Source organism: Ciconia boyciana, chromosome 4, assembly GCF_034638445.1.
Source record: "Ciconia boyciana chromosome 4, ASM3463844v1, whole genome shotgun sequence".
NCBI classification, from domain to species: Eukaryota; Metazoa; Chordata; class Aves; order Ciconiiformes; family Ciconiidae; genus Ciconia; species Ciconia boyciana.
The window spans coordinates 41,921,947-41,936,076 of NC_132937.1; the positions used below are offsets into that span (position 1 = coordinate 41,921,947).

The 14,130-nt window shown below is 36.4% G+C and overlaps 1 protein-coding gene across 4 annotated transcripts in view; it reads left to right on the top strand.

Annotated features, from left to right (window-relative positions):
• PIK3R1 (phosphoinositide-3-kinase regulatory subunit 1) overlaps window positions 1-13,680 on the top strand; it is a 60,477-nt gene extending 46,797 nt beyond the window's left edge. For 3 of the 4 annotated variants that reach the window (XM_072859355.1, XM_072859356.1, XM_072859359.1), the window contains 9 exons: window positions 2,552-2,654; window positions 3,339-3,437; window positions 3,558-3,738; window positions 4,215-4,340; window positions 5,385-5,527; window positions 5,805-5,981; window positions 6,073-6,141; window positions 8,508-8,678; window positions 9,137-13,680. In XM_072859355.1, coding sequence (XP_072715456.1) covers window positions 2,552-2,654; window positions 3,339-3,437; window positions 3,558-3,738; window positions 4,215-4,340; window positions 5,385-5,527; window positions 5,805-5,981; window positions 6,073-6,141; window positions 8,508-8,678; window positions 9,137-9,326 — 1,259 coding nt within the window. In that variant the 3' untranslated portion in view covers window positions 9,327-13,680. Of the gene's footprint in view, window positions 1-918; window positions 1,161-2,551; window positions 2,655-3,338; window positions 3,438-3,557; window positions 3,739-4,214; window positions 4,341-5,384; window positions 5,528-5,804; window positions 5,982-6,072; window positions 6,142-8,507; window positions 8,679-9,136 lie in introns of those variants that run through there. The other variant, XM_072859358.1, reaches the window with a different exon arrangement.
• The last annotated feature ends 450 nt before the right edge of the window (window positions 13,681-14,130 follow it).

A 14,130-nucleotide genomic window follows, 5' to 3' on the forward strand; every position in this document is an offset into this window, starting at 1 on the left:
AAGTGAAGTGAGGAAGGACACACTGACAAGGGACTCTTGCTTTTAAAAACAATTAACTTGATAGATATCTCAATGAGAACAGGGTAGAGCAACAGTGTGAAAAGGCAGACTAAATCTTGTATCCTGACAGACTGCCTTTTTATGTTCAGCAAAATCATGTTACAAGATCTTGCTCAGTTTTTACTTTCTTCCATGGTTTGGGCAAGTCTGCTCAATGTAAGATTACAATATTTGGGTTTTGGATTTCAATATGAGTTGATCTAGATCGATTGGAATTGTATCTTATTACAAAATGATAAGGGGGGGAAGACATGTCTGCAGTAAGCACATTTTATATAATGATATCAAGTATATCAGACCTGTGTGTCCATTAAAATAATAGAAATCTGCACAGTTTAAAAAGATAATCCATGTTTCATTATGTGGAGATATATATGCCTCTGTGTGTATGTATGTGTAAAATGGGTGTGTAATGGATACATGCACACAGAATCATGCTTTTTTCCCTTCTGCGTCTTTAATATGTACAGTAGGTCCAGAAGCCTTTTAAAGCTTTTTGAATGGTAAACTTCAGGCATCCAAGCAGGATAATGCAACTGAGATGTGACCGACCTACTTCTGAAGGGAGCTGCCCTGTGTGTGAGTGTGCATGTGTTGTGCGCGCGTGTGTGTAAGAGCTACATGCTGCAGCATATCAGCCTTTTGTCATCCTGCCAGGATTGGACTGTACCATGCTGCAAAGTCAGGAAAATGAGCCGGGAAGGCGGGCGAGGAGAGCCCACTCGCTCCTTTTGTTTGTAATATCAGGTTTATATTGCAGTTCTGCTAAATGTAGATTCTTTCCGAAACTGAAATTGTTTTAAGATTAATGTAGAACAAAATGATGAAACAGGAGTGGTCTGGTGACATTATTTTGACATGATTGGCTGAGGATTATGATGTAATAGGTTACAGTGCAGCCCCTTATAGGTTTTAAAATGAATTCCAAGACACCATTACAAAGAGAGCCTGACTCTTTTCTTGTATCTGAGCTTACTCAGTGAAACTCATACAAATGTACAATACTGTTTGGAATATGGAAGAACTGGATATAGAATATCCTAAGACAGATATAAATTGTGGCACAGACTTGATGTTTTACATAGAAATGGATCCACCAGGTAAAACTGCAGTCTTATTATGGAAGACTTAATTCATTTTCGTCTTTACAATAGCTGCTGAAAAATTCTCAGTGGATATGTAGGATTTCTTTACTTTGTCATTGATACAAATAGTTTTTCTTTTTTCTTTTTTTCATAAATTAGAATGAAATTGTGGTTTAGTGCATGGTTATAGTAATTAGAATCATAACCTGTAGAAATACCTGTCTGCTTACTTAATTGAATTTTTGCTGAATTGACCTGTTTCTGTTTTGATTTTATTCTGTCAGATGTAGTTCTAGTTCTGCTATTATATCATTAAAATTTTGTATTTCTTTTATTATTATTTTTGCTATCTCTGTTCCACACTGTGACTTAAAGGAGACGCTGTAATAACACTTTTATTTCCTGAAACAGTGGTTACAAATCACTGTTTGGAATTGTTTGAGAAAAAACAGCTTTTAAAATCTAGCAATATTAATTGAATACCTGATACTGCATCATTTTTTCATATCATATAAAAATATTATGCTATCTTGAATTCATTGCAACTTTGAGAACATTGTCTTTCGTAGCCGGTCATAATATGTACAGCAGGAACGTTCATAAGGAATGATGTACTTACTGAAGAACTAAAAGAGCTGGGTTAATTTTTAATCCTGATTCCAATGTAGTCCCCCTTGCTACTAAGTCGGGAGTGCTGCAGTATCTTCTCTGGCACCCACTAGTATACGTATGCAGCTTTGACATTGAGAAAAGGGGGACGTGGTTTTTAATCAGTCCTGGCATTTGGAACACAATTTATTCTGTAGAATACTAAGATTAACACAAGGGATATTTGGGTCACAGATGGGTTTCTTAAAGTGGTGGCTTTTTTTGGCAAATCATCACACAGAATGCTAAGGATCACAAAAACCCAATTCTTCTTCTTAAAATATACAGTATTGCTGTAGGTTTGCATCTTTTATTATTCAGCTTCTAAGTAAGGAATCAGCAACATTCCTCTAAGATCTTTACATAGGAGAAAAAAAAAAAGAAATTTTACATGTTTTATTATTTATATTCACCTGAAGATAGTGGAAGAAGGTAAAAGCAAACTTCAGAAATTTTTTTACTGAAATGCTTTCTTCACAGGGGGAGGAGATGAGTGTGGTGTTATATTTTGCTTAAAATATATTATTGCAAGAATAACATGCTTTTTTGAAGGAGTACATCTTTCTTGTTGAATTATATTGTTTTCAGTTAAATACCTTGATTCCTTTAATGTCTTTCAAAGACTGTTAGTGATGGAAAACTCTATTTTGTAACTTTTTTTTTTTCTTATTCATGTAATAATGTGTAATTTCAAGGAATATATGGTCAGGTTTTCAATGAGTTATAATCAACTTTTTTTTTTCCCCTGTCATCTGCAGCACTGCCTCCTAAGCCACCGAAACCTAATACTGTAACTAACAACGGCATGAATAACAACATGTCATTACAAGATGCTGAATGGTACTGGGGAGATATCTCAAGGTAAATCATCTCAAGACATGTATTTCTTATGTTTGGCTTTACGTTCTTGCTATGCTATTCTGTGTGTATGTATTATGCTTAAGTGTAGGAAAATTACAGATCTAAGAGCCATTTTTAGGGTATTTTCCAACACAAACACATTACAGTTGGTTTTATTCCAAACATGACAAAAAAGTTACTGTCAGTCAGTTAGAATGTAGTATATGAAATGATTGTTCTGTTACTTTAAGACAGCTATATGAAATGCTAGCATGAAAGGACAACACCGAGAAATAAGTATTTTCTTTTTGTCTTCCATCCAGAACGTCAACTGTAGGCACAATAGTTAACAAGCCAGACAAACAAGTGCAATATATGAGCAACTTTTTTAACTGTACTATATATAGGTACATTAGACCAGCACTGGCTGATCCAATTGTGCAGGCTTGTATGAACAAGCAGAAAGACCTTTGCATTAATATAATTTTGTCCAGCAGTGAGAGGACATAGGATATACCATTTTTATATCACAGTTGTTCTACAGCAATGTTAAATAAGCTATTAAATAACTGTATTTATTAATACCGAGATCAAGAAGGCTTATAAAAAACACTCTACTTTAAAACAGAAGAATTTAGAGCACAGTGAGAGGATGAATGAGTGAGGAGTAGCTGAAATGATTGGTTACTTTTGCTTTCATTTTAGAGAAGAAGTAAATGAGAAGCTTCGAGACACTGCTGATGGTACCTTTTTGGTACGAGATGCTTCAACCAAAATGCATGGGGATTACACACTTACGCTAAGGTAAGATTACGCTAGGTCTGTAACACTTGACAGTAAAATGCAATACTGCATTTAAAATAGGTGTTTTTTAGGAAATAGTACTTGAAGTATGCCTAACTTTTCAACAAACTTTATTTGCAGGAAAGGAGGAAATAACAAATTAATCAAAATATTTCATCGAGATGGAAAATATGGCTTTTCTGACCCATTAACTTTCAACTCTGTGGTCGAGCTAATAAACCACTACCGGAATGAATCTCTAGCCCAGTATAATCCTAAACTGGATGTAAAATTACTGTATCCAGTATCTAAGTACCAGCAGGTAATTTGGTCTATTTTCTTTGTGTTTCACTTAAATACAGAGAAATTACTGCAGAGTGGGGAGTCATTTATCATGAAGAACTTCAGCTCTGTTAATATTTGAAAAAATAAAGTGGGTATAAAAATGGATATTTTTGTTTAAAACCAACTCCACAGTTTGCATATAAATAATTAAAACTTCAAATACTGCAGATACATTATTAAGAAATAAACTTATGTTAATAAATATCCCACTCATTAATGATGAAATACATCATTTTCAGTATAAAGCTGAACACTTGCAATGCAAAATTGCTTTTTGTCATTAATTTCTTATTTGCATATTACGCATGTAGTATATTATAACTCCATATTGATGAAAGAGGAGTCACATTTACCATGTAAATATCTAGGCATTTTTAAGCAGTTTTATCCTGAAAATCTGTGCAATATAATTGTTTCTTTACGGAGTATCTTTCCTTCTGCTCATCATTCCAGGATCAAGTTGTAAAAGAGGATAGCATTGAAGCAGTGGGAAAGAAATTACATGAATATAATACCCAGTTCCAAGAAAAAAGCCGAGAATATGACCGACTCTACGAAGACTACACAAGAACATCTCAGGTGAGCTAGATTTGAAACCAAAGGGAGAGTGGAAGACTTCTGCAGATTTAGAAGAATATTATTGTAAATTCATACTGCCTTCTTCCTCCATCCTCCTCCCCCTCCCTTCCACCACCACTACCATTGCCCAAAAGAGGAAGAATCTGATGTGCTTGCTCAGTATAGTAGAATCACTTACTCATGTTTGAATAGTCACCACCTGTAACCTAATGCACCCTGTGCCCAAGTCTGACACCTGCATCCAAAGCAAGCACAGAACTATCTTGATTTACCAACACTTCTGCATACTGACCTCATCAAGCTGAGTTACGGTTTTCAAGACACATTTGTAGGGAAGCATTGTATTTTATTACTAGGTTTTGAAGAGTCTGGTTTAATCTATGCAGAGTAGAGAGATGACGTGTGTAGATATAGTGCAGGAGTGAAAAGCTGCCTCTATCCTTCTTTCAACTTAATCAATTATTAGCCAAGTCTTGAAGTGCCAGTGAATGAGTGCTGTTTTACAGACCCAGAATCAAGACTGCTTCTTAAAATGTGCAGGAAATACGCCTAAAAATAATTTAAGAAGTTGGAGAAGTGGAGGCAACTTGAACTAATGACTTAAAAGACTTAGCTATCAACTAGCTATGTAGGGGCAGGAGGATGGGCTAGATGACCTCTTGAGACCTGTCCAGCCCAATATCTTACACTTTTATTTCAGAAAGCCAGATGTGCCTCTAAGGACATTAGTTGGTACGAAGACCAAAGTGCATTGCCATAAGGGTCTAATCATCACAAATAAAACTTATACAAAACAAAGATTGTACCTAGCTCTTTGTCCAGCAGTTTTTCTTTCTTGGAAAAGCTCATCATGGAAGGCCTCATCATGGTAGCCTTTTGCACAGGCCTGTTCTCTCTGTGTTAATAAGGCTCTGCAGACAGAATGTGTTCTGCTAAAGGGATATTGAAGTCTTCTGTTACAATATACTGAAGTGTTTCTGTGATACAAGGCGATAAATCATCACCTCTGTCTGATAACTATAATAACAATTATTTTATTTTCAGGAAATTCAAATGAAAAGAACAGCTATTGAAGCATTTAATGAAACAATAAAAATATTTGAAGAGCAGTGCCAGACGCAAGAAAGATACAGTAAGGAATACATTGAAAAATTTAAACGGGAAGGAAATGAAAAAGAAATACAAAGGTCAGTATTTGTATTTGTATTTGCATTTCAAAGTGTATGATTTTGAAGAAAGAAACAATGCCAAGTATAGGTCTGCCTAAAACTAAAGCGAGATAGCAAGTTTAAAGTTGTTGTAAGCAAAGCAAGCCTCAAATGGGGTAGATATGAACTTGCAAAATGTATAGCTACATATAGAGAAATAATCTCTTCTCTTAAGTGTCTACACCACTAAATAGCGGATTATAAAGCTATGAATAAGACATCATCAGAGTATAACCTACCACATTATTCCATTCAGAATTATGCACAACTATGAAAAACTGAAGTCTCGAATAAGTGAAATTGTGGACAGCAGGCGTAGATTAGAAGAGGATTTAAAGAAGCAAGCAGCTGAATATAGAGAGATAGACAAGCGTATGAACAGCATTAAGCCAGACCTCATACAGCTGAGGAAGACAAGAGATCAGTACTTGATGTGAGTATCATTATGAATTAACAAAAATTTTTTTTTTTTTATTGGTATCCAACTTCTGTGACTAACAATTTTATTTGCAATTATTGTACAGGTGGCTGACTCAAAAGGGTGTTCGGCAAAAGAAGCTAAATGAGTGGCTTGGAAATGAAAATACAGAAGAGTGAGTATTAAAAGATTTAAATATTTCTGGTATTTCAAATCATCTTACTCAAAAGTGAGATAAAGCATATTTAATTCCTGGACCACACAGAGGGCATCTCAAGCCTACATCTCCAGTAACAATGCACACTGTTAACACATGGCAGCCTACATCATGCAAGTATTAGAAAGGACTCTGTCTCACCCCTACTCTCCATTATTCAGGGAAGTGTATATAATCAAGTTACTATAGCAAAGCACTGGAATTTAACCTGTGTCTTTATTCTTACCAGCAAAATAAAGATCATAAGGTGTTAGTATCTTACAGAGATGCCATATGGATGGATAAATTGTTCAGAAAGTCTCTTAAGCATGGGCAGGCTTTTTCCAGATTTCAAGTGTTGGTACTATGGCCCATCTAGTATAGTGGTACTCACATCAGTACATCACACTGCTATTGGAGATGATAAAATTGTATACGCTGAAGAGTGGTCCTTCTCTGGTTTTGTGGTTTGGTTAATTTTTCTGGGAAATGGCAGGATAGTGTTCTGTCATTTCAGCAATTCAGTTTATTATAGGTTCTGACAGGGGCTGGGCTAATGAATATGTTTCAATTCATTCCTGGGAAAAAAGCAAAAAGCACTTGGGTGGTGTGAATGTAGACCAAATTTAAACAAAAGCAAGCCAGAAAATAATATCAAAAGTGTAGTAACAGTGAAGAATGAACAAATAGAAAAACAAAGTTGCCTGAGTAATATTCATAGCAACACTTTCTGCCTATGTAGTTTCCTGGGCTTACCTTTTACACTGCCTGGCTGAACATATAGCAAGCAGCAGACTGACAACGACTGTTTTGTGGATTTACATTCTAGCCTTGTCCACATCTGTTTTAATTTGGCTTGGTTTATTGAGTCTCCTACTGTTATCCTGGAAATTGTGCATCTCTGCTGTGGCTGCACTGGTAGAAGCAGGGGATAAAAATGGCATACACATTTTAAAGCCATGTTGTTCGCTCAGTCTTAGTACAGCTCAAAGATGGTGTGATGGAGAATATGTAGGCACCTGTTCCAGTAGTACTCCCATCACTTAAACAGTAAACAAAGAACAATGCCAGGCCATAGTTTTATTAATGTAGCATCAAAATAGTAAGTGAAAGTGTTTAAAGAAAATCTTCCTTTTCTCTCACTCTGTGACTCTCCTTGCCAGTGAGTTTGGTAAGTGCTCAGGTTTCTGCTGAAAAATTAAACTTTCAGAATATGACTTCAGAAAAAAAGTTGTAACACAGAAAATATCAATATAATGAGCAGCAGAAAAAACAGGAATCGCTTTCTCTAGGTGCTGGTTGAAAATAGTGCCACTGCTGAATGCATTTGAATATCATGCAGGACAAGAGTACGATGAGGCAAGGAACCTAGAGGGAGTGTCATCTGAAACAAAAGAACCCTTCTTCTTTCTGAAAAATTGAATTCTGTGTGAGATTGCTGATTTCTGTAGACTACTTTGAGAATCTTCAGAAAGACAGAACTATGGATGAGTGAGAAGTCATGGTTTTTTAGACCAAGGAAAACTGATTAAAAACCTGTTACAGAGAGAATAAATACATTAGCCAAACACAGACTGGTTGCAATCTGCACAGGAGAGGCAGGGCCCACCAGTGCAGGCTGCTGGTGGAGTGGGGAGCTCTGGAACTGCAGAACATCAAAGTGGTGTCTACACAGCTGAACCAGAGATGACTTCTTTCATGGTGGGCTTTAGCTTGGAGGATTCTTTATAACTCTGAATCAGCTTTATAATTGGTGGCTGTTTTGGTAGTGAAGGCCCTATATTATATGCTCTTCTCATAATCTGGTTATAAGGAGAGAGAGAGCACTCTACTATTCCACCCTTTCCAGAAAGCCATCTCCCCTATAAATAATTAATCTGTCTACCTGTACAACTGCTCATAGCTTTCCCAAGCAGCTGCTGTAGTTGATATATTGCATGATTTTTCACTGGTGACCAAGTGTTCTGATCTTTGGAAATGAAGCTGACTCTGAGGGTATTGATTTCGTTGGGCTTGCTGTTTACCAAAACAGTGAGCAATGGTAGAAGTACTGAATTGCTCGTAGCAGATTCTGAAAGATAACACAGCATGCTTTTATATGTCTTCAGATTTACATGAGAGTTTTTAAAAGAAACAAGAACCATAACTTACATTTTATTTCTATTCAGTGATTTAAATGGTGCAATATTACATGGTTTACATCCCTGGTTTTACCAGGGAGGCATCCTACTAACCACTGACTTTTTTTTTTTTTTTCCCTCAAGTAATATGAAATGGGGACTACTTAATTCATGGATTTTGCTCTGATATGTGTTTCACAAACATATTTTGTCCTATTTCAACAGCCAATACTCTATGGTAGAAGATGATGAGGACTTGCCCCATCATGATGAGAGAACGTGGAATGTGGGAAATATCAATAGAAGCCAAGCTGAAAATTTGCTGCGGGGAAAGCGAGATGGAACATTCCTTGTTCGAGAGAGCAGCAAACAAGGCTGCTATGCCTGCTCTGTTGTGTATGTACCCTAATTTGTGAATGATGTAACCAACATTTGAGGCACCTACCTTGAGCCAGGGGCAGATAGACACTTGCATATGCATGGATCCCATTGGACCTTTGGGCTTAGAAGCAGACCAACAAGTCCTGAGTCCATCCTTATTGCTGCTCCATTTCCTACACAGGTCAAACCTGTACCACTCCCACAGATGAGCCTCACGCAGAAGGAGGGAAACCAAAGCATGGATTCACTCCTTTATGTGCAGCTGCTAAGTCCTGCCTATCTCCTCCTTCCCTAAGCTAACACAACATCTGGGAATTTGGGTTAAACATAGGCTTTTACGATTAGCCCCACCACAGAAGACAGGAATTCTATGTAGTGACTAGCTTCTTGAGATTTATTGCCAATACCTTATTTTCTAGCTTAACTTTACTGTACTGACAAACTAAAAACTGGCTGCTTTTTTTCCTCTTTAGGGTGGATGGAGAAGTAAAGCACTGTGTGATAAACAAAACACCTACTGGGTATGGATTTGCAGAGCCATATAACTTGTACAACTCTCTCAAAGAACTGGTGCTACATTATCAACACACATCACTCGTGCAGCACAATGACTCTCTCAATGTCACACTAGCCTACCCAGTATATGCGCAGCAGAGGCGATGAAGACCTTAATATGCTGGGTTGTTTGTTTTTTTTCTAAAGAAAAGATCTGACAACATTGAGGCCTCTGGAGAGAGAAGGCTCCTCTCAGCCTTACTCAAGAATTTGAGCTGCAGTATCAAAGCTATCTGTCTTCACATGGGACTAGAGCTTTCCTTCACAACTGCAGTGGGAGAGATCACAGTATTACACTGTGAACGTATGTTTCTAATCTGAAGTGCTTTTTTTTTAATTAAGAAAAGAAAAACACAAGAGAGAAATCCTAACCTGATCTCCCTGCAGGGACATAGAGGCCTTTAACCATGGTGCTTGTTTACGACCACTTCTGAAGCTTTACCAGCTAGAACATTGGATTCTCCAGACACAAGGTGTAAGAGGTCTTTGTCATTCGGTTATTGGAATTTTGTGGTCACGACCTGGCTTGGATTTGGTGTTGCTGCACTCAGTGGATCCAGACACACAGCATTGTGGATTTTTTGGTTTCTAGTGAATGATATGTAGCAGAATGGCACTTTCATTTCTAAGGGACACTTTAAAAGGACTTCAGTTACAGTATGTTGTTCAGAGTAATTGTAATAGCAAAGTGCCAGGAAGTGTTTTGTTTAGACCTTTAAAAATCCTGTTTTAAGAATATATTTAAGACTGAAGAAAACAGGACTTGCAATGGCATACAGTATATAATAATGTACATAGTATTGGATGACTAACTATCATTGATGGAACCTATCAATACCAAACTGCTTCTCTTTTCCATTTTCTGTTTGCTGAAAGCTGAATTCTTAGACTGTGCTATGCAATACTGAATTTTCTTTAGGCTGTAGTCTTCTCTCAAGCATATCTACAGGTTAAGCTTGTTTTTCTTTCTTGTTTCCTTGTCTTCTTTTTTCTTTCCTTCTTTTGCCTGAGAATATTTTTCCTGATGATTATTTTTTGTTATTCATTTTGTTGGTTGGGGGTTTTTTTGGTTTTTTTTTTTTTTTTAAATGTACAGGAAGCCAGCAAGAGTTGGCTTCAGAATTAAAACTATGAAATATTTTACAATTTTCTTTGTATAGAATATTGAGCTACTAGCTCAAAGTTTTAAAAGTTCGTAATTTTTTTTGACTAAATATTTTGTTGGGCAGTGCCTGATAAGCTTCAAAGCTGCTTTATTCAATAAAAAATACATGAACATTACAAAATATCACTGAGTCCAACAATATTGTTTCAGAGATACCTTTAGAATACGGTACCACGCTATGTTTGCTTCTTGAAGCATTTTGAACTTCTATCATGATTGTCTTGGTATTTGGAAGGCAAAAACTTGTGTATCCTTCTCTGATAGTGATTGCAGAAAAAACAGGGCAAATTTGGCTACTGGGGTAGATAGTTTGGATTTCAGAATGAATCCGCTCTTCATAGTAAATAAATGACTTCTTGACCTACTGTGGCAGAATTATTGTCAGCATGTAAAGGTATTTTCATTTCATATGAAGGAATATTCTCTAATGTGTTGCCTAGGTTTGTTTTTTGTACTAGTATTGTGAAAAAAGATCTCCCACCTTTACTGAGAATGTTTGGATACAACATAGAGCTAATTAAGACTGGAAAATGTCTGTTTTGAAAATGATTAGGCTATCATATTTAAAATTTTTGATTTATTTTCATAAGTCTGTAGGCTGAGGCAGTATCAAAGTGAACACTTCTATAATTTCAGGCACCAGATACTTACAGAATTATGGTGTAGTTAAAGGAAACAAATACATGAATCCCACTAGAGCAAACTTATTAGGAATTCTGGGACAATTCACTGTGGGTGGTTTGCAATGGTTATTTATTGTCCTGACCATTGAGGAAATTCACACATTGCAAATTGATAAAGTAATGAAGTTCAGAGAAATCTTGGAAAAGTTTTTACTAAGTGAACATATGAACTTATTCTTCGCCCAAGATGCAAAGGCAAGACCCATTACTATTAAAGGGTCTTTTGATTGCACACACAATCACAAGAGTAAGACTCATGGAGTTCTCTCATAATAGCTCTGTTTTAGAGATACATGTGTTTTAATTCAAAGTATGCAGTGCTTATTAAGCTATTGGAAATAATAAATTTGCCAGTGTCCAGTAGCTTTGATATTTTAATTTTTACATTATTCCTTCATTTCTGAGGCTGTAAGGCTTTTGATTTTATTTTGATTTTGTGCTCTTTTTTTTTTTTTTGTGGGTCAGTTTTGCTTTCCTATAGATGTATTTTCTTACTAGAATTTATATCAGGACACAAGATTCAACCAACATTAATGTTTCAGGATAGTCACCACTTATGAAATTATTCTGAATATTTTTTCTGAATAGAATTTTAGTCTTCATCCCTTCCCTTCCTCATTCCACACTCTTTTCAGGCCTGTAGGACCATGTAAATTTGGTTTACTAATAACTGGGTTTTACTATGAAAAGCACCAACAATTACTCTAGCATGCCAGTTATACTACTGGGCTTGAAGTTACAAATTAGTTCAATATACAACAATTTAACGCTTGTAGCAATCCAAGATATTCTTTGGACATATATTAATTTTTGAATGTTAAATATTTTAAGAGTAAAATTGTATTTTTTTCTCTATAAGCCAAATATATGTAATCTGAATTGGTGTTTCACATAGCATTTGTCAAGAAATTTTATCATAGTTAAGGCATTTGGATCTAATTTTCTTCATATTAAGAAAACCTCTGCTATGTCAGTGGGCCATATCCTTAGCATGCCCAGCCCAGTATGGGATGTCATTTGTTCCTGTCGTGCTGTACAACTTCTCTTCATCTGTGGTTGTAGCACTGAAAAAAAAAAAAGTGTGTGTGCAAATTTGGCACTTGCTTTTCTTGCACAAGCAACAATGAGAAATAAGCACTATGTTGTGAGGATGAGTGCTTAGGGCTTCCTAAGGGGAAGTTCTGCCTACACAGGGCCTGTGCAATTTGCAAGGATCACTCACACCCTCAAATTGGCATGAGTGGGTTTTCTTTGATACTTACGTATTGTGTGGCCTCTGCATTTCCCTCCCTACTTAATGCACAGAGCTATGTCCTGCCAAGGGCCCTGTTCACTGCAGAGTTTTTTGTCCTTAATGTACCGTATTGTTCACTCCAGTTTTGATTTGATCTCAGACTAATATATACAGAAAAAAAGCACAGGGATATAACTGAAGAAACACGGTGCTTTTCTGTATTTCTATTGACATGTAGTTTTTCCATCTAACATGATTCAAGGGTGGGATTTATTTTGTTATGTTTTTTTGGTTTGGGGATTTTTTTGTTTTATTTTAAATCCTTGAATTATGCTGCACTGCAGCAGCACTTTCACAAGACCTTTGAAAGGTATGACACTTAACACAGAGAATGAAAAACCACAAGCAAAATCAGGGGTTTCTGATTTCCTTAAGTTGAAATTTGAATTTGCAGATTTGGGGATGTGTATCTGTGCATATGCGTGCGCACTGGCTGTGTTTATGTCTGAATAGATCCCATTATAGGTGCGTTTTCACCAAACATAATCATTTTGCTGAATTCAGTAAGTGATATCATTAACTTTGTTTAAAGACACACACACATGCACACTAGACCTTTGTGGGTGCAGCATGTTTCCAAATACAGTTAGAAAACTGAGTTTCTGTGTTGGATATATTATTTTTTTAAAAAAAAAAAGCTTGTCTGTATGGTTAAGTTATCTAAGAAATCTTGTCAAGCAATCTGTAAGACCAAATCTTCAAATTTTCTATTTGGTGTCAACTGTTCTGTAGCGAAGAAATGGCTTTGTCTTGTAATTGGCAATGAAATAATAATGCTTGGGAAAACATTCAGATGCTTCTAATGGGGAAAACTTCTGCTGATTTTCACACAGTGCTTTTGCTATGCATGGTATTAAGTTGGAAAAGTGAATCCTGATAGTATTTCTTTTCAGGGTCACTTTAGAAATGGGCAGCTCAAAGCACAATGCCTCCCATGGGACAAGGTTCCAAAATGCAACATTTTATGTAGAATCACGTTGTATTTACTGCAGTTGAAGAATGAACTGGACTGTGGGAGTTGGTAACATTACATTGCACTTGTCCTAATGAGACTGCATTAGCTGCCCAAGATGCTGCTATTTTTTTTTATTCTTGTTTTTAAAAATAAAGCTCTGTTCTGTTAAATGTCTTTAAAACATTAAGATTACTTTGTTTTAAAATGGTCTTTGAGGACGTGGAGGGTAAAGTGGGTTGTAAATTGCCTTTACAAGGCAACAATGAAAACAAGCCTCCTTGAAGTTTTGTTTAAGCTATAGAGTTGATGGAGCTGTGTCTTGTTTTTAAGTTGCTTTAAAAATTGTAATAAGTCTTCAAGCAGAATAAAGGTTGTTTTGAAACTGCATTTCAGTTGTTGAGGCTTCAGTGAGGACTGAGGTGTCTATTTACCAGCATCCTTGGCTGACTCTTCCTGTCTGTATGTGTCCTACTTTGAAACCGAGACCCAAGTGCTCATATTGTTAGAGGGAACTAGGGAGCAAATAATTTCAGCTGACTCACAGCCATCCTATGTATTGAACTGAATGGAGTAGTTGAGTAGCTCCAAAATAGTCTTGTGTCAAACAGTGCTAAAATGACAGTCCTGCTCATCTCATACTCTTGCAAAAGCAGTACAATATTCATGATCTGTGATCTGCCTTTTACGCTGCAGATGAAGTTCTGGTCCTTCTGAAATCCATGTGAGTTTTGTCACTGATTTTCAAGAAGCCAGCCTGTCAGCCTTTGTAGCTTTATAATTGTGAAAACCGACATGAGAATGAAGAAGAGGGAGGA